Source organism: Garra rufa, chromosome 19 (assembly GCF_049309525.1).
Source record: "Garra rufa chromosome 19, GarRuf1.0, whole genome shotgun sequence".
Taxonomy (NCBI): domain Eukaryota; kingdom Metazoa; phylum Chordata; class Actinopteri; order Cypriniformes; family Cyprinidae; genus Garra; species Garra rufa.
Window position 1 is genome coordinate 27,941,012 of NC_133379.1, and position 20,000 is coordinate 27,961,011.

Genomic DNA, 20,000 nt, shown 5'->3' on the forward strand with positions numbered 1-20,000 from the left:
ACAGTTACAGCCGCATCCTGGAACGATCCAACAGCAAATCTCAATCTTGCTCAGCGAGCCAATCGCTGTCAGATTTGGATGACAGACAATTTATGAGCAAACAGGATTTTAGGACTAAGACGGGGGTGGGTGACATGTAGCCTTGAAAGGAGAAAGGGGAAATGAAGGGGCAAGCACACACCTGAGTTCCACTTCCTCTTTTTCTGTCGCGCGTGTTGATTTTGCATGATTTTGTAAATCAGAAAACTGTTTGTCCACCATTCATGCAACAGTGCACTAACAGTAATTTCTGATTATGAAAATTGGTAAACTGGTTTCAGTAGCTACTGCTCCAGTTTAATGCCTTATGTAACTTCTTATGGAGACACGCCTACTCACTATTTCAATAAGAGAGACTGTTATTGTAACCAAGGCTGTTTTTTTTGTCACAGTTTTATTCAGTAAAATTGTAAAAATGTATTACTATTTAAAATAACAGTTTTCTATTTCAACCCCTTAACTGTCACTTCCATTTTTGAACAGATGTGAAAATGAAGAATTCAAACCTAATTTTTTATAATTCATGAACAAAAACATTTTGTAATATGACTTTGATGTACATTTTCCATGTACATTTATTTTCTCATTTTAAAATGGCTTTCAAAGGGTGAATTTTGATATTTTCAACTGATATATCACTTCTTATGATTTCTAAAGTGTAGGGAAAAAGGCAACATGGAAATCTGTTTATGACAAAGGTCAGAACTCCTGTTATGAAGTAGATTTTTAAGGTGCACTCTTGTCATAAATTAATCTATTATTTTTCCTACATAATTTATAACACAAAAAATGTAAAATATCTATTTAGGAGCCTTAGACCTTTCCAACGATATTGATTGATTGATTGATTGATTGATTGATTGATAAACTTTATTAATCCCAAAGGGAAATTAAATCGTCATGGCAGCTCAATACATCAATAAACACAACTTCTCTAGACAGACAAATTATACAGTCTAATAGCGCTAGGTAGAAATGATTTCCTATAACGTTCCTTCAAGCAACAAGGATGAATAAGCCTGTTGCTGAAGCTACTCTTAAGATTGTCCAGAGTCTTATATATAGTTTGTCATGATTAGATTAGGATTTATTTTAAAATGGTGAAGTAGCTTAGGCGTCCCACAGGGTGAATTGGTGAAAGTTAAAGGGTTAATATACTTTAAAATGCAATTTATTTCTAGGATGGAAAAGCCAGTCTTCAGTGTCACATGATCCTTCAGAAATCATTCTAATATGCTGATTTGCTGCTCAAGAAACATTTATTATTATTATTATTATTTTCAATATTTAAAACAGTTGAGTATTTTTTTTTCAGGATTCTTTGATGAATACAAAGATCCAAAGATTAGCATCTGAAGCTTTTGTAACGTTATACACTACCATTCAAAAGCTTGGAGTCAGTATAACTGTTTTTTTTTTCTTTTTTTTTTTTTTTAGGAAAGAAATAATTGAAATTGATACTTTTATTTAGCAAGGATGCTATAAAGCTGTTTTCAACATAATAATAAAAATAATAATGTTTTTTTTTAGCAGCAAATCAGAATATTAGAATGATTTCTGAAGGATCATGTGACTGGAGTAATGATGCTAAAAATTCAGCTTTAAAATCACAGGAATAAATTACATTTTAAATTATATTCAAATATAAAACAGTTATTTTAAATAATAAAAATATCTCAAAATAGTACTGTTTTTGCTCTACTTTCTGTACTATAAGTGCAGGCTTGGTAAGTAGAAGATACTTCTTTACAAAACAAAAAACTGTTAAAAAACTTTTGACTGTTAGTGTATCTGATTAATCTTCACATTAAATGTTTTCAAGATCATGAGAAACAAATTCAGCTAAGCACGTCTCAAGTTTAATTTCAATCTTGTAATATATTCCAACGAATCATACACACCATATATTAAATTCACTCAGCTTTGGCAGCTGCTTTGTTTTTGTCAAAACAGTTGATTCAGAATTAATTGTGAGGAACAATACATAGATGTGCTGTCAGATATTTTGGACAGGCCATCATCATAAAAAAAACAAAGTGGGTCCGCTGCCAAAAGCTGTTAAAGCCCGCGGGCAAAAAGAGAAATTTGACCTATATTGTACCTCAGTCCACACATATAAACAATGGTAAAACATCCTCATTGAACCGATGCATCAGCACAACACCAAACAACATAAAGATACATCATATATATGAACAAGAAAATTTCAAGAGGTCAGAACATCTTTCAAGTCTACAAAAGCAGAGGTAGAGCGAAAGGGAGAAAACAGGGAGGGATAAAGAAAAAAGATATAAGGAGAGAGATTTGCTTAACAAATGAGCAGATATGCAAAACACTCTGACTGTGCTTGCCTGAGGCAAAGTAGCAGGCGACGGTGTGAGCCAAAGCAGAGACCTTATCACAGAAAGGACTATCCAAAATGAAAATGATCACATTAGAAAATAAAGACTTGAGCTTTCTATTAAACTGACTGATTGGTGCAGCAAAGCATGAAGAAGTGACAAAAAACACGGTGCTTTAAAAAAACATGCTTTGTTATTTTTCAAATGAACTTTTACACAGTTTTTTTGTGTATTATTAAAAACACATCTGTTTCCAAAAGCAATAAAAGCTCTTGCAATAGGTTTCTGAACGCTGTGAACGTATAAAACAGACAAACGCAGAAATCAAATCGTGCAGAGAAACGTGTTTACTTTAAAACATGTTTGGTTGAGTCTCTTGTCTTGTTACAGAAGCAAAAAATAATATTTATTTAAAGTCTTTCTACAGTATATGGAAATCGTGTGTTTGAGCTTAAGAGTATATTTACAAGTGATTATTTTTTTTTTGCTTGCATATGCAGTCATGCACAAAAACATGAGCGGTTTATTTCTAACGAGACCTCAGTCCACATATTTAAGTGTGCAACTGGCGTGTCTCAAACAAAGGGCCTGTCAGTGAGTTTTATGGGTTTGGAGATGAGGAGAAGACACAGATAGACAGCTGGCACGTCACACCAAGAGGAGAGCGATGACACAGCAAGGCCCGAACCACACTGATTAGAGTGGGATGCCAGATAAGGGGCAATCATTATTTAAATCCACTCAGAGGATTATGCATGTGCACGCAGCATGAAGAAACTAAAGATATATGGAAACCAAATGAATGCTTTTATTGCAAGAGTGTGATGATGTTAGTTTGGTCTTGTGCCTTGGCTTGTGCGATGCTGCATTTCCTAACTCAGATGATTTTGAGGGGACAATGCTGTACAAATATAAAAATAAATTAATTTAAAAAAGAAGGAATAGCAGTTAAGTTTTAACATTTTTCCTACACATTGATATGTCATGACAGATAATATGATATTATGATAAATAATTAAATCCTAATCATTAAATAAATTATCTATCATTTACTGACAAAAATGACGCTACAGACTTTATTATTATTATTACAAATAAAAACATATTTTTATTTTATTATTTATTTACTATATATATATTTATATATTTAATTCCATAATAAAAATAAAATATAATAATGTTTATATATAAAACTAAATTTATTATTACTATGTTTCTAAATGAAAAACATTTATTATACAAGAAAAAAATCTATATTATAATATACATATAAATAATATATATATATATAATGAATTTTATATATAAATTTATAAATCTAATGTATTATGACTAAAAATATTTATTTATTTATCACATATATATCTATAATAAAAATAAATTTTAATACATTTTATATATAAAATGAAATTTATTATTATTATTATTACTATTATTCTGAATAAAATAAATGTATTTATTTTTCATATATATATATAAAACAATAAAAATGTATGTATATAACGAATTTTATATATAAATTAAAAATAATAATTTATTATTATTATTATATTATTATGACTAAAAACTATATCATATATATATATATATATATATATATATACATACACACATATTATTTAATATAAATAATTTTTTTTCAGGAGACTTAAAAATATATATACGTATGTGTGTGTGTGTGTGTGTGTGTGTGTGTGTGTGTGTGTGTGTGTATATGTTTATTTAAAATATATGTATGTTTATTTTTTTCATATAAAAAGTTATTACTAATTATATATATATATATATATATATATATATATATATATATATATATATATATATATATGTGTGTGTGTGTGTGTGTGTGTGTGTGTGTAATGTATTTATTTATTTTTCATATATAAAAATTTACTAACTTAGACTTTCCGTGAGAATTATGCTAGAATAATAAAACTTTAATATAATTACAAAACAATACTAAAATGAAATTAAAATAAATAACACAATGAAACATTACTAATTAGTCTTCAAAACAAATAAAAGTATTTATATATACTCAAATCCTTGTATACATGAATTGCATTTTTATTGTTTTTTTAATAAATTAATAAATAATATGAAAAAATAAGCATCACAACATTAACCCATGAAATCACTACATTTGCACATTATAATCTGTTTTCTTTTTTTTCTTTTTTTACAACACACAGCTCAATGCAAAAGTTTCTTCACAAGAAAGGGAGTAGATTTGTCCTACTGTGGAAGCAGGAAACGTGCGTGAGGTCACATGCAGCAATGGCAAACTAGTGATACCGAGTGATTGACAGATACCAGACATGAAGGCTGGGTGGGTTTGAACCAACTTTGGTAACCAGCCAAGAGCAAAACTGACTCAGACACAACAATGATCAACAAACTAGCCTGCAAGATGAGGCGACAGAAAGAAAAAAACAAACGAAGTGAGCAAACGAAAAAAAAAAAAAATAGGGAGACATGGAAATGAAGCGGGAGAGGAGGAACAGACCAAGAGCTGGTGAAATCTGAAGGGAGCAGGCCTCTCAGAGCAGGCAGGGCCGTGATGGGAGCGGGATAGTCTTATCTGACCCCATCCACACTGCAACGGTCAGAGCTTTCATGGTCTGCTGAGGGAGGAGCGACAGCCGGAGGAGAGCGATAGAACTGTGAACATGAGTAATCAGAGACAAACAGACCACACCACACTCTCCTTCTCACTCTCTCATAACAGCTCTACGACAGAACGTCAGTCTGTATTTTAACTCAATCCATCCCTTCTGTTCCTCAAAGCTCAGAGTCTCATATTATGAACAGGAAACAGAGCTTCTTATCGGACCACTGGAGGACTCTGCAAAAGCAAAGGACCAGACATAATGCACCAAAAATAAATCTACTACACTCTCTAAGGAAGCTGCTGTCTTTGCTGTCATCATGACATATTGATGAATATTTTCAAATAAGAAAAAAAAAGTGTAAAGAGTTACAGAAATATGGGAAAATAATTCAAATGTGACCCTGGACCACAGTCATAAGTAGCATGGGTATATTTGTAGCAATAGCCAACAATACTTTGTATGCCAAAAATCATTAGGATATTAAGTAAAGATCATGTTCCATGAAGATATTTTGTACATTTTCTACCGTAAATATATCAAAACTTAATTTTTGATTAGTAATATGCATTGCTAAAAATCAAATTTGGACAACTTTAAATGCGATTTTCTCAATATTTAGATTTTTTTTTGCACCCTCAGATTTTCACAAAGACGTATCTCCTGACGTTATAGGGTACATTTAATAACCTTAGAGTGCTGTTTTTGAACAGTCATGTGATCTGAAAAAGTGTTTTTCACCTAATCTATACTGAACAGTGCTATATTTGGCAACATCGAGCATGTAAACACTGACGAAAATACGTTACAGAAACCTTTTTAACGTCACTGAGGTAAATATGACAGGAAATATACAATTAAGAATAAATACGAAAATGAGGAAGAAGGGGGAGAAAAAGTAGAGAGAGAATTTGCCAAATTAGGTGACATGTTGTCGAAACTTACGTGTTTCTCTATATTGTATGCAAAAGAAGTTCGTCAAATGACATGAGTAGAATGAACAGCATCCAGATTTCCTCTCTGACCCTCGTCTGCTTTCGGTCGATTGTTATTCCTCAAGAAAAGTATTTCAGTCACATATTAAGCGAGGGGTTTGCCACAAAACTGATACATAAAGGATAAATGTGACACTGGAACACAAAACTAGTCTTAAGTAGCACGGGTAGGTTTGTAGCAATAGCTAAAAATACATTGTATGGGTTAAAATGATCTATTTTTCTTTTATGACAAAAATCATTAGGATATTAAGTAAAAATAGTGTTCCATGAAGACGTTTTGTAAATGTCCTACCGTAAATATATCAAAACTTAATTTCTGATTAGTTCATTCGCACAAGTTTAAATGCGATTTCTTAATATTTGGATTTTTGCACCCTCAGATTCCAGATTTTTGAATAGGCTAGTTGTATCTCGGCGACTTCTAACAAATAACAAATCATACATCAATGGAAAATTTATTAATTAATTAATTATTCAGATTTTAGATGATGTATCTCAATTTAGAAAAATTGACCCTTATGACTGGTTTTGTGGTCCAGGGTTACAAATTATAGTTTAAAACATTTTATAGTTAAAAAATAAAACATGTAAGCGCACAAATCTAGCAAAAGAGCCTGTTTACCACAATGAAGCAAGGCAGTGCTGTCCCCATGTGGACACATAGATACATTACATATAATAAGTCAAATATTGACGTTCAAAACATGTTTTTCAATAAACATGCACAAAAAGTACATGAACGGATAAATTAACGAAAACTCTACTGTAAACTGTAGTATCCAGAATATGTAAAATATTTCAACCCATTCGCGTCCCGCCATTTTTATCTGTACAAAACAGTTTGTTTTGCTGCTTGATATTGTAAATTGTTTTCTTACCATATTATTTTAATGTATTATTATTATGCTGAGTTCCAGGCAGGTTTTTGAGCTCGTAAATCACCACTTTAAACCACCACTCACGACTTTGTAGCGTTCCAGGCAAGTTACGCCAAACTGCCTGGGTGCATTTATTATTATTATTTTTATATCATTATTAATTTAATTGCAACGTTAAATTGTCTTAAGCTCAAAGTCGTGAGTCGTGGTTTGAAGTGGTGATTTACCAGTTAAAAAAACCTGCCTGGAACGCAGCATTATTCCCGACGAGACTAATGTGTTTTGAATTATGTGTGGCACTTTGGGGATCTTCCTTTCAAAAAGACTGAAACTAATTTCGATGCATGGTTGCCCTACAAATAAAGCTTACGAACGAGCTGTCGATTTTCCTTCATGTTTTATTTTTAAGACATCATGAGAATAGCATAACCCTTGGTATTAAAACGTGATTTACAACAAAAAAATCTATGGCAAGAGCCAGTTACCCGGATATGCGGCCACACTGGCGATACTCGGATGTAAACAACAGATTTTTTTTGCACAGTTAATGTACTATTGAATGTTTTTCTGATAATTTATGCTGTCTAAATCACAGAAAAATGTGTGGAAGCTACTAAATCATATAGAGAAGGACTGAGTAAGCAGGAAAGGAAGCAATATTTTTGACAAACTAAAGTTAATAAGTGGTATAGATACATACGAGCAGTATTAATTAAAATATTAGCCTAATATTTCACCTACCTGACCGGAAATTATAATAACAAACATGATTTTTGTCACGATTCTAGCCCTGGAAATCCTGGTTCACTTTGGCCAACCACAAACAACGTCTTTTGTTCCTCAGACAGTTTTTTGCATTCTTCTCTTGATTTATTAAAACTTTTGGCAGTCTATAGTACTCCATGTGTTTATCCCGGCCTGACCGATTAGTACAGCCCAAAACATGACAATAATTGATCATTTTCAGCAGTAATAATCAGTAATATATGTGTGTGCCGCCAATATGGCCAATTGATGACCTGTTGTGAAAACACTCTATAGCGGCGAATTAACCAGAAAGCTCACCCACGGGCTTACTTCTGTGTTTAAGAATGATAGATAGTTTAAATAAAGAATAATAAACACCATGAATCAACAGATTTTCATATACAGGAGGTTTTATTCAACATTTTGTGTATAAACATAGGCCGCAAATGCCTTTCAAACGTTTCGGTCTGCAGAATTCATTATCTATTTGTACAGTCCTATAACCAGAACATTAAGATATTAGCAAGAATAAATAGTGACAAAAACCTTAAGAGGAAAAGAGGGAGAGCATCCATAGCCTGTCCCGGTGGCTGTCCAGCATGTCTTCATGTGTTTAAAGGCAAGGTTTCAACATAAAAGATCAGAACATTACAATGGATGACACGATGGACCCTTGCGGTGCTTTCTTGACCAATCATTCAAAACGGTTATGCTTTATGGACACATAAATCTAGTGATAATGTAAACTGCAGAAAATGTGATGAATTTAGTTTTTGTTTGTAGATGTTTCCTACTGTGTGATACAATCTCATTTATAAGAAATGATCACTTTAGTCTTTAAACTATGTGCGGTGCAAAGAAACCGCTTCTCAAACATCATGCTCTGTATCACTCCCATTGAACTCAGTAACATTCAACAATCTAAAAAAAAATGCTTTGAATCACCTAATGCCTTTTGAAAGCAATAGATCACAGTTTGATTTATGTCAAGAGTTTCATAAGGCAGAAACCCACATGTGATGCTGAATTCAGGACAGGCGCAAGATACAGGAAATGTACATTTAGTGCCAACAATCAAAAAAGACTTGCACACGTTAACTATAAAAAAAGACTTCAGATGGTGGATAAACAGAAATTCCTTTTCAACTGTTGCACCCCTTTTTGTACGCATGATAAAACCCTTCTACAGTAGCCAGAATTTGGTTTAATGTTACAACTCAAATGCACAAACAAGACTTAACAAACATAAAAAAAAAACACTTTTAAATCAAAAAACATGCCTGCATGTTAAATAAAGTAACTAAAGCACCTTTAACTGAAATTATAAACTTAAGAGCAATAATTTTTACTGATATAATTAACAGAATTGCTATAAAGACAAAATACCTGTACTGTTCCTGTACTGCATCCATTATTAACCCTTCCATTTGATTCAAGGAAAACAGATTGTGCTATATACAGCGTTGTCTTTTTTAACCTTAATGTCTTACGGTGAGACAGAGAGGCACTGCTGTATGGTTCTCAGCGAGACATAAACCACAGTGTGCTGTGAAGCTAGAGAGAGAGTGGATGTGAATGACAGGGTCAGAGTTTAAAAACCTCTCCGTTTGGTCTCTCAACACTAGAAATACGGCAGGGGAAACGCTAATGCTGTGTGCTATCCTCTGAGCATTTTCAAATGCCGAACGGATACAAAAAGACAGGATATGTAAGGAATCTACAGTACTTTGTAACACGGATAAGACACGGAAAAGACACTGATGTTGATATCTGTCCCCAAATAAATAATAATTACTCTATATGTATTACATACAAAATCAGGATAAAAAAAATATAGTGACCCTTTTGGTAATGTACTGTAAGACTATGAAAGCATAATGAAACGTGACACTCATGACTGTTTAAATATTGCTTGATAGAGAGGTATGGGCCAAAAAGGATGAAAAATTAAATAATAGCAAATTTTCTCTGTTTTTTTTTTTCATTTCTTAAATTAGAATCACATCAACACCGACAAGAACTGAACACCATCTCCTACAAAGAAATCCTAAATTAGGTCCTTTAAATGATTGACATACACTAACAGAAGTCCATTTGACTTTAAGAACTACGTCGAACTGCCATGTAATTATCTATCGTATAAAAGGATCCAAAATCTGGAGCTGGATACTGGATTGTAGCAGCACAGAAAGAGCATCAGTGACCGGTGGGGACAGGGCGAAATGAGGACGAAGACAAAAAAAAGCCCAAATGATCGGTAGAGGACGCGAGAGCATGCTCAGGGATCTGCGGAGTCACCAAATGAAGAGCGAAGGTGCTAAATGGACACTGATGTTCAGAGGAAAAAATAGGCGGTTTACATGGAGGGTTCAGTATATTCAAGATGTGCTCCGTAAGTCGAGTAACGTCTTCAACGTTTTAAAAGGGCTGCGGCGCCCCCTAGTGGCCACAGCTAGAAAATGCGCGAAAGGCGAAGCACTCCTGCTTTTTGGCCAGGAGGAGTTGCTCTTGTGCATTCCAGTGTCCATTATACTCAGCGGGTGGACATGCTCGCTTGCTCCCTCTCCCACTGGTGTGAGACTTACAATTGGAATAATACTTTAGACCTCTGTGGAAAACAGGATGCTCTGTCTCTTACTGTCTGGCGTCGGGATGGTCTCCAGCTGAAGGAAATACAGCAAAACCTGCACCTACAGAACCAAAGAAGACAGAATTAAGCACATGCATTGGATAAAACATAAGCGTATTACTGTAAATGTGTTTTCCTTTGTTTTTAGATTTTCAGTGGTGCTTGAACGCATGTTCGCAGACCTTAATGGGATAGTTCACCCAAAAATTAAAATTCTGTCATTAAAGGAGTAGTTCACTTTCAGAACAAAAAATTTACAGATAATTTACTCACCCCATTGTCATCCAAGATGTTCATGTCTTTCTTTCTTCAGTTGTAAGGAAAGTGTGTTTTTTCAGTAAAACATTTCAGGATTTCTCTCCATATAGTGGACTTCTATGGTGCCTCCGAGTTTGAACTTCCAAAATGCAGCTTGAAATGGCTCTAAACGATCACAGCTGAGGAAAAAAGGGTCTTATCTAGCAAAACGATGGGCTATTTTCTAAAAATAAATTACAATTTATATACTTTTTAACCTCAAATGCTCGTCTAGCTCTGCAAAACGAGCGTTTGAGATGAAAAAGTATACAAGTTGTAAATGTTTTTATAAAACTGATCTTTTCACTAGATAAGACCCTTCTTCCTCAGCTGGGATCATTTAGACCCTTCTTCCTCAGCTGGGATCATTTAGAGCTCTTTGAAGCTGCATTTAAACTGCATTTTGGAAGTTCAAACTTGGAGGCACCATAGAAGTCCATTACATGGAGAGAATTCCTGAAATGTTTTCCTCAAAAAACACCTTCTTTACGACTGAAGAAAGAAAGACATGAACATAAAAAGAAAATAAAGTCAAAATGTTTTGAGAATAAAGACGAAATTACGAGAATAAAGTCGGAATTAAGAGATTGAAATGTTTCGAGAATAAAACCAAAATTATGAAAATAAAGTTAAAATGTTTTGAGAAGAAAGATGGAATTAGGAAAATAAAGTCGGAATTACAAGATTGAAATGTTTCGAGATTAAAACCAAAATTATGAAAATAAAGTTAAAATGTTTTGAGAATAAAGATGGAATTACAAGAATAAAGTAGGAATTACGAACATCTTGGATGACAAGGAGGTGAGTACATTATCTGTAAATTTTTGTTCTGAAAGTGAACTACTCCTTTAATTACTCACCCTCATGTCGCTCCAAACCTGTAAAACCTTTGTTCATCTTCAGAACACAAATTAAGATTTTTTTGATGAAATACAAGAGCTTTCTGACCTTGCATAGACAGCAACACAACTAACACATTCAAGGCCCAGAAAGGTAGTTAGGACATCATTAAAATAGCCCATGTGACATCAGTGGTTCAACTGTAATTTTATGAAGCTATTAGAATACTTTCTATTTGAATGATGTCCCTACTACCTTTCTGGGCCTTGAATGTGTCAGTTGTGTTGCTGTCTATGCAGGGTCAGAAAGCTCTTGGATTGCATCAAAAATATCTTAATTTGTGTTCTAAAGATGAAATGTCTTATGGGTTAGAAACGACATGAGGGTGAGTAATTAATGACAATTCTCATTTCTAAATTCTTCTTTATGGTTGATGCTGAAAATAGGTCTGAGTGTACCTGTGACATGACTTCCAGTGACCAGCTGTCCCCCATTGTGATAGGTTGAGTGGGGTTAGTGGGGATTTTGCTGTCCTTTTCAGAAGGTCGTAGCAGGGTCGGGCCAAACACGGTGGCCAGATTGTGAAGAGACATCTTGTTTACACTCTCCTTTTCTGCAACCCTAGAAACAACAAGAGAAAGAGATGATCAGTGTTTGCTATTACAAAACTTGAATAAAAAACATTACATTTCTTTCCTTCCAATTAAAAAAATAATATTCAAATAATAATAATAATAATAATAATAATAATAATAATAATAATTAAATTACTATTTTATTTGTAAAAAGTAAATATGCCTAGACAGGATGTTATATAGAAATAAGATTTATTTATTTATTTATTTTTTGCTTAGCTGTAATGTATGATGACATTTTACTACCATGTTAAAAAAAATGTAAATTACGAGATTAAAGTCGTAATATTTTTGAGAATAAAGTTAAAATTACGAGAATAAAGTAGGAATTACGAGATTGAAATGTTTTGAAAATAAAGTCGGAATTACGAAAATAAAGTCAAAATGTTTTGAGAATAAAGATGGAATTACAAGAATAAAGTAGAAATTACAAGATTGAAATGTTACGAGAATAAAGTTGAAATTAAAAAAATAAATTAAAAATCTTTTGAGAATAAAAACGAAATTACGAGAATAAAGTAGGAATTACGAGATTAAAATATTTTGAAAATTAATTCGGAATTACGAAAATAAAGTCAATGTTTTGAGAATAAAGACAAAATTACGAGAATAAAGTCGGAATTAAGAGATTGAAATGTTTCGAGAATGAAATCAAAACTATGAAAATAAAGTTAAAATGTTTTGAGAAAAAAGACGAAATTAAGAAAATAAAGTCGGAATTACAAGATTGAAATGTTTCGAGAATAAAACCAAAATTATGAAAATAAAGTTAAAATGTTTTGAGAATAAAGACGGAATTACAAGAATAAAGTAAAAAATTACAAGATTGAAATGTTACGGGAATAAAGTCGAAATTAAAAAAATAAAGTCAAAATCTTTTGAGAAAAAAAACGAAATTACGAGATCAAAATGTTTTGAGAATAAAGTAGAAATTACGAAAATAAAGTCTAAATGTTTTGAGAATAAAGACGAAATTACGAGAATAAAGTAGGAATTACGAGATCAAAATGTTTTGAGAATAAAGTAGAAATTACGAAAATAAAGTCTAAATGTTTTGAGAATAAAGACGAAATTACGAGAATAAAGTAGGAATTACAAGATCGAAATGTTTAGAGAATAAAGTTGAAATTACGAAAATAAAGTAGGAATTACAAGAACGAAATGTTTAGAGAATTAAGTCGAACATACTAAAATAAAGTCTAAATGTTTTGAGAATAAAGACGAAATTACGAGAAAAATCTGAATTACGAGATTGAAAAGTTTCGAGAATAAAACCGAAATTACGAAAACAAAATTAAAATGTTTCATTAATAAAGTCGAAATTACGAAAATAAAGTCTAAATGTTTGAGAATAAAAACGAAATTATGAGAATTAAGTCTAAATGTTTCTAGAATAAAGTCGAAATTACGAAAATAAAGTCAAAATGTTTTGAGAATAAAGAGGAAATTACAAGAATAAAGTAGGAATTATGAGATAGAAATGTTTCTAGAATAAAGTCGAAATTACGAGAATAAAGTCGGAATTACGAGATCGAAATGTTTTGAGAATAAAATAGAAGAAAATAATTTGTTAAATAAAGTTGTTATTTTTGTTTTCTTTATGACCAAAAGTATTATCATAGCTTCATAACATTACAGTTGAACCACTGATGTCACATGGACTATTTTAACAATGTCCTTACTACCTTTTTGGCTCTTGAACATGGTAGTTGTGTTGCTGTCTATGCAGGGTCAGAGAGCTCTCGGATTTCATCAAAAATATCTTAATTTGTGTTCTGAAGATGAACAAAGGTCTTACGGTTTTGGAACGATATGAGGGTGTAGAATGATAGAACTTTCATTTTTGGGTGAACTATCCTTTTAACCCCAAAGCGACTGTCAAAGTCTTCAGCATCTTGTCTACCTTTTGAGATGATCCAGCAGGAAGAGAAAGGTGACCAGGTTGGTCTCCGGTAGAGACAGCAGCAGGTTCAACATACAGCTCTCCTTAGCTACGCTGTCTGAAAGAGCTGCAGAAGAACAAGGACATAATCAACATGCTTATATCTTCACAAAGTCAAGCCTGCTCAATACTTAATGTGTTTTCCAAATACAAAACTGACATACCAATGCCTCCTGCAAAGTTCGGGTAGAGCTCGTCAGTGAACAGGGGCTCAGGAAGCTCCCTGAAGTACAGCTTCAGCGTTCCGGCAATGGCGTTCACATCCATCTCACTCATCATTACTGACACGTCTTTATTATCTGTTATAGCAAGACAGAGAGAAAGAGATCAGGAATTAATCTGGCTGACTGGATGTGTCTCTCATTACTCTATGTAAAAAAAAAAAAAAAAAGTTTGATAGACACTCACTGGTGTCAAAGGCAGTCTTGAGTGCCTGGATGTCAGTGGCCACTCCTGAGACACGGTAGATGCCCACTTCCTCCATTCCTCTTCTCTCAATCTCCTCTAGACACTGTCTGACGATGTAGGGCACTTTAGAGCGTTCCCGTCTGAGACAAAAAATAATACTAGTATCACGAGAACAGCCATTTGAATTTAATAATGATGGGACATATACAAGGACTACAATTTTTAAATCTTAAAGCTACCAGTACTATGAGTTCACATCTATTAAAATGCTCACCAAGGCTGCATTTATTTTATGAAAAATACAATATAAACAGTAATATGTTAAAATATTAGGGATGTAATGATATTATCAATATCATGATATCACAATAGCAAAACTATCTCGATATTATCGTGGTCACATGACGATATGAAACGATAGGTCTTGTAGGCTAAAAATTGAGTTTTTAAAATATATTTAAACTACTTATTCTAACATACAGTAAAAGGTCATGTGTTTTGGGCCATTATGCTTTGACACAGTATCAGTCAACAAACTAAAACAGAAAGCACAATATGGCTTAATATCTTCACGTCTGTTTTCGCTGCATGTTTCAAAGCGAAGCTTACACACTGTTTAGGCGATCAGCTCGTGACCCAGTGTTTTGTGTGCCTCAGAACGGCTCAGTTCACACTGAATGAATGCAGTGAACTTGTTTATTCCATGTACTGAGTTTAGCATGCATTTTTGGAATGCAACAGCCACCAGTTATGCTTCTTTTTTGCAGCAGATGATTGCAGCATTTCACTAGATTTGTAGTGAGACTTTTTTTTTAAGCCTGTTTTCATTCAAGCTGGAGTTTTCCGTCAAAATAAAAGCTCTACTGATGTTTGCGTCAAAACAAAAGCTAATAAAAGTGCAGTCTGAATTGCTGACAGCTAGCGGTTTAAATGGGTAACATTACTGCAGTCCAAATTCAAAATATCTCTTTCAAGTATAGAAATTAGGAAAGAAGTATTGTAATTAACAACAAAAATAATATACATATGAAATATTCATTTTCATTTAGTTTGCAGTGCAATTGTTTTACAATATATGATTATCACTGTCAATGTTATTATTATTATATTCTTATTTGTTTGGCTTCCTAAAACACCAGTGTGAATGTAATTTAGACTGAGACAGTGTATCTCTTTTAATATTATTTTTATTTTTCTTAGTTGAAAACATGGATTGGAGCTCTTAATTTTGAACTCCCAAAGTGCATTACAATAATTTAACTTCAAAATGCGTGTTTTTTTTTTAATCGCAATAAATCGAATTTTATTTTAAATTTAAAAGAATTGTTTCTATATTTAAAAATGTTATTTTGAATTTTCAGCATCCATTACTTCAGTCTTCAGTGTCACATGATCCTTCAGAAATAATTTTAATATGCTGACTTGGATCTCAAGAAGTGCTAATATTTTTTTTTTTTCCAAAAAACTGTTTATGCAAATGAGATTTGAAAAGTATGGCTTAAATTTGTTTAACTGTGTCTGTCTCTCAAAATAAAGCTATCATGCCGTTTCAGAAAAACCCGAAAATTAAGCAGAATAACGTCATTACATTTACATGAATCAGTGATAGGTGCCAGTGTTGTTTTTGACAACCATCTTAGATTTAGTCTTAGTCTTATGGACTAAAATGCTTCTTAGTTTTAGTCAAATTTTAGTCACTTCTATATGTGATAGTTTTAGTCCAATTTTAGTCGACAAAAAGTCAAAAAGGTTTTAGTCTAGTTTTAGTCGACGAAAAGTCAAAAAGGTTTCAGTCTAGTTTTAGTCAAAAAAAGGGGAAAAAGTAGTCTTTTAACAAATTAATGTAGGTCAGTAAGTATTTTGCTGTTGGGTAGTGTCACTTATAAGTTCTGAAAATAGCAGATCTATAGTTCAACACAATGTGAGCTTCCGGATCGACTATTTTCACCAATAATTACAATAATGAAGGAATGTTTTAGAACATAGAAGACAAACAAGGATGGAATGCTAAAACGGCTTGCCATACTAGTATAGCAAAGAGTATTTAATGCTAAAACGGCTTGCCATACCGTCAGATACTTTTTAAGTTTTAACTGGCATGCACAATAAGCAGAAATGTCATGCATTTTAAACGTCTGACGGACCACCCACTAACATTTTCGTCTATTCTCGTCTCGTCAACGAAAACTCACACACGTCTAGTCATGTTTTAGTCATCAACGAGCCATTTTTATCTCATCATCGTCTCGTTATCGTCATGAAAAAAGTGGCGTCAACGAAATGATTTCGTCATCGTCATCGTTGACGAAAACAACAGTGATAGGTGCTGCTAATATTGAGACCTTAGATGTACATGTTAGGGTGTAAGCATCTGTACAAGTTTATGTCATGTTGTCTCCATAGCATTAATTGGTTCTGCCCTTAAACCCATTAGAAAGCTCATTACGGGCAATCCTCATTACTGTCAATCAAATCCGACCACAAACACAGCACAGAAAGGGCAGAAGTCTACAAAGCCTATCATTTTCTATACAGTATATTCTAATTTTCTTTGACACAATGAATGCCTGAAAAACCATCAGCATCAAAATGTATTTAAACTCCTTTTTTATAACAAAGACCAAATAATTTTCTAGTGTACGTCTATCCTATAAAATGTGTGCTGACTCACTTTGTCACTGTGGAAATATTTACTCCAAATACACCCATGGGCTTCCGTGAGACCATTCTCTTTAGGCTGAATTCCCGACTGGTGAACTTAATGGATATCTTCACCTCAATCTTTAGAAAAAAAGGTGTACAATTAGTAGAGTGTTGGATGGTAGAAATACAGCAGAGGAGCAGATGTGAATACACTTACCCCATTCATAGGGATGACTGTTCTCTGCCAGTCTTTCCCCTGGAGCATCTGAGGATCCAACTGGATAAAAAAACAAAAACAAAAAAAAACGAAACATCAAATACAATAGGATTTTCAACAGACACAGAACATTTGTCTGAGATCTGGAGGGCTTTTGGATTGGCTACACATGTGTCTTCATCCGTTATAAACCCCACAGATGTTATGAAAGGCTTGAAGTGATGTGAACATTTTTCATACTGCCACTTTTACTCATACAGCAGTTTCGAACATCAGCAGCCAATTTCTCTGACCCCTCTAAGCAAACGTGAAGCCATCTGGAGTGGGCCAAGTTCAGCATGTTCCTTTCTCTCATCCTGGCCTAATCTCCATATGGTCTCGTGTAAGGCCTGATCCTGCTCTGCTGTCTAATCTCATCATCTCAGTCATTACAACCTGTCTGTCAACGGGGCAGGGAGAGAGAAAGAGTGAGAACTGGGGCTTTGGCCACACACCAGTGCCAGCTTAGGTCATTAGATCTCCACTGGCATAGGAAAACACACCCCACAAAAATGCAATATTACTTAACCTTTACTATAGAGGTCAACCGATTATTTTTATGGTTATCGGTATCGGTCATTTTCAAAAACTGATTTGTCGATAAAATAATTTAAAAGCATTTAAAGAATGTTTTTGTCAGATCCCATATTGTTCTTAATTTTGACATTAATTTTCATTTTTACACCAGACATATATATTGGTTCAAAATATCAGTTATCAGTCTACTTGATCTGTAATAATCTGTCACCATCAGCCCTGAAAACACATATCGGACCGATTTTCACATTAATTTTCATTTTTACACCAGACATATATATCGGTTCAAAATATCGGTTTTCAGTCTATTTGATCTGTAATAATCTGTGTCGCCATCAGCCCTGGAAACACATATCGGGCCGATTTTGACATTAATTTAAATTTTTACACCAGACATATATATATATATATATATATATATATATATTGGTTCAAAATATCGGTTATCGGTCTACTTGATCTGTAATAATCGGCATCAGCCCTGAAAACATATTTTATTACTATTACCATATATTGTTCTATGCAACATCTCAATATGAAGTACAGAGGCAAACATTATAAATAAAAGTTAAAATATATACATATATAAATAAAGAGAAATTACTTTTGAAGTATTGCATTTGACACTGCTGTCACTTCCTAACCAGTTACCCATACACAACTGTTAAACTGGCAAGTGATTAAATTCTGTTCACTTTCAACAAATAATTGAAATTTTTTTCTCCTCACTTTACCTTTTTTCTGAGCAAGATGTTTTGTACACGGCCCCATAACCTTGTTCCTTTGCCTGCCGGGGCAGGCTGGATGGAAACGTCTACCGTCACACCCACCAACACCCCAACATTACAGTTCCTGCTCTCCTCACCCAGCCTCAACACCTCATCTTAACTCATCTTCACTCATCTCCTTCCTATTTGACTGCGCAAAACTTGAGCAGAGATCTTCAGCTGGATTTGGAAATCCCTTAAGATGTGGTGTGGATACGGATCTTGTAGTTCCTTAAAGGTTACATAATGTTCTAAACAGATCCATGGCTGCTCCAGATGTCTTCCATTCAAATAATTCTTCAGTATCAAAAGTGTTTAAGTAGCTCTTCTAACAATAATGAATCCTCAGTCCGGTGCAAGTGTTGAGCTACAGAGATCCAATTACTGATCTTAATGATCCGTCCAGATTCTTTAAGAGTCCTAAAATCTACTCCTGTTCACTTAAGTATCTATTTTGCTCTTATTTCCTTCTTTACCATCTCAACTCTGTTTCCTTTTGTAATAAACAATTGTTCTCTTCCGCGTTACTGTCCTCCACCACTATCAAGAGTACCACAAAGCTCATAGCTTCATAGAATTACGGTTGAACCACTAATGTTCTGGAACTGGGAACATTTCAGTTACATTGCTCTACTTGTAGGGTCAGAAAGCTCTCGGATTTCATCAAAAATATCTTAATTTGTGCTCTGAAGATGAATTTAGGATTGAAGAAGGTCTTAGGTTTGGAACGACAAGATGGTGCATAATTAATTTTTGGTTAGACTATCCGTTTAAATACACAAAAGAAAGACGATCCCAACAAAAACGTATTTTATGCCTTTTTTTAAGACTAGGTCAAGGCTTCCCAAAGTCACAGCTGGCTGATGGGGCGGCCTTGTCTAAAACAAGTCTGCTTTCAGGACTACAGAGGGATCATGGCACAGCCTCCTAATCCCTCCCCCTTCTCCCACGATACACCAACCGACGCTTTGAAACCACAAGCATCCGAACCTAGACTTTACAAGCAATCATTTGTAAGGCAAGAGAATTTTGTGCTGTTTGTGTGACCTCACAAATCTCTCTAGGGAGGGGACTGATAGTTCAGCTGATCTGACGTTGTTTTGAGTGTGACATTTTCAGACAGGACACATGAATTATGGATGATTTGGTGCCTAAAAAGCCAGGGCAGAGTGAATAACACCCTACCTATTAAAAAGCAGATTAAATGACTGGAGTATAAAGGCCAGCCTCCATCTGGGACCGTGTCTCTCATAAGAGCAGATACACCTTTGACCGGACTCAGTGAGGGCCCAGATGGAGAATGACACTTAGCTCACAATAGTTCACATGCAAGCCGAGCAAATTTATGCTTACAACCTGTTAACCAGTAGGGATTTGTAAAAACGGCTAGTTAAGTAGGTTGTGTGAATCTTTAGTAAGTTATGTATAAATAG

At 33.8% G+C, this 20,000-nt stretch overlaps 2 protein-coding genes across 2 annotated transcripts in view; one reads left to right on the top strand and one right to left on the bottom strand.

The window, feature by feature from the left end:
• The window catches only part of gfi1b (growth factor independent 1B transcription repressor), an 8,500-nt gene extending 3,248 nt beyond the window's left edge, over positions 1-5,252 (top strand). Inside the window, exon 5 of the mRNA XM_073824019.1 lies at positions 5,169-5,252. Coding sequence (XP_073680120.1) covers positions 5,169-5,252 — 84 coding nt within the window. The remainder of the gene's footprint in view (positions 1-5,168) is intronic.
• A 2,771-nt stretch (positions 5,253-8,023) lies between these two features.
• The window catches only part of bcr (BCR activator of RhoGEF and GTPase), a 100,880-nt gene continuing 88,903 nt past the window's right edge, over positions 8,024-20,000 (bottom strand). The window contains exons 17-23 of the mRNA XM_073824397.1: positions 17,225-17,284; positions 17,036-17,145; positions 14,365-14,504; positions 14,121-14,255; positions 13,918-14,023; positions 11,838-12,000; positions 8,024-10,303 (exon numbers count right to left, since the gene is read on the bottom strand). Coding sequence (XP_073680498.1) covers positions 10,214-10,303; positions 11,838-12,000; positions 13,918-14,023; positions 14,121-14,255; positions 14,365-14,504; positions 17,036-17,145; positions 17,225-17,284 — 804 coding nt within the window. The 3' untranslated portion in view covers positions 8,024-10,213. The remainder of the gene's footprint in view (positions 10,304-11,837; positions 12,001-13,917; positions 14,024-14,120; positions 14,256-14,364; positions 14,505-17,035; positions 17,146-17,224; positions 17,285-20,000) is intronic.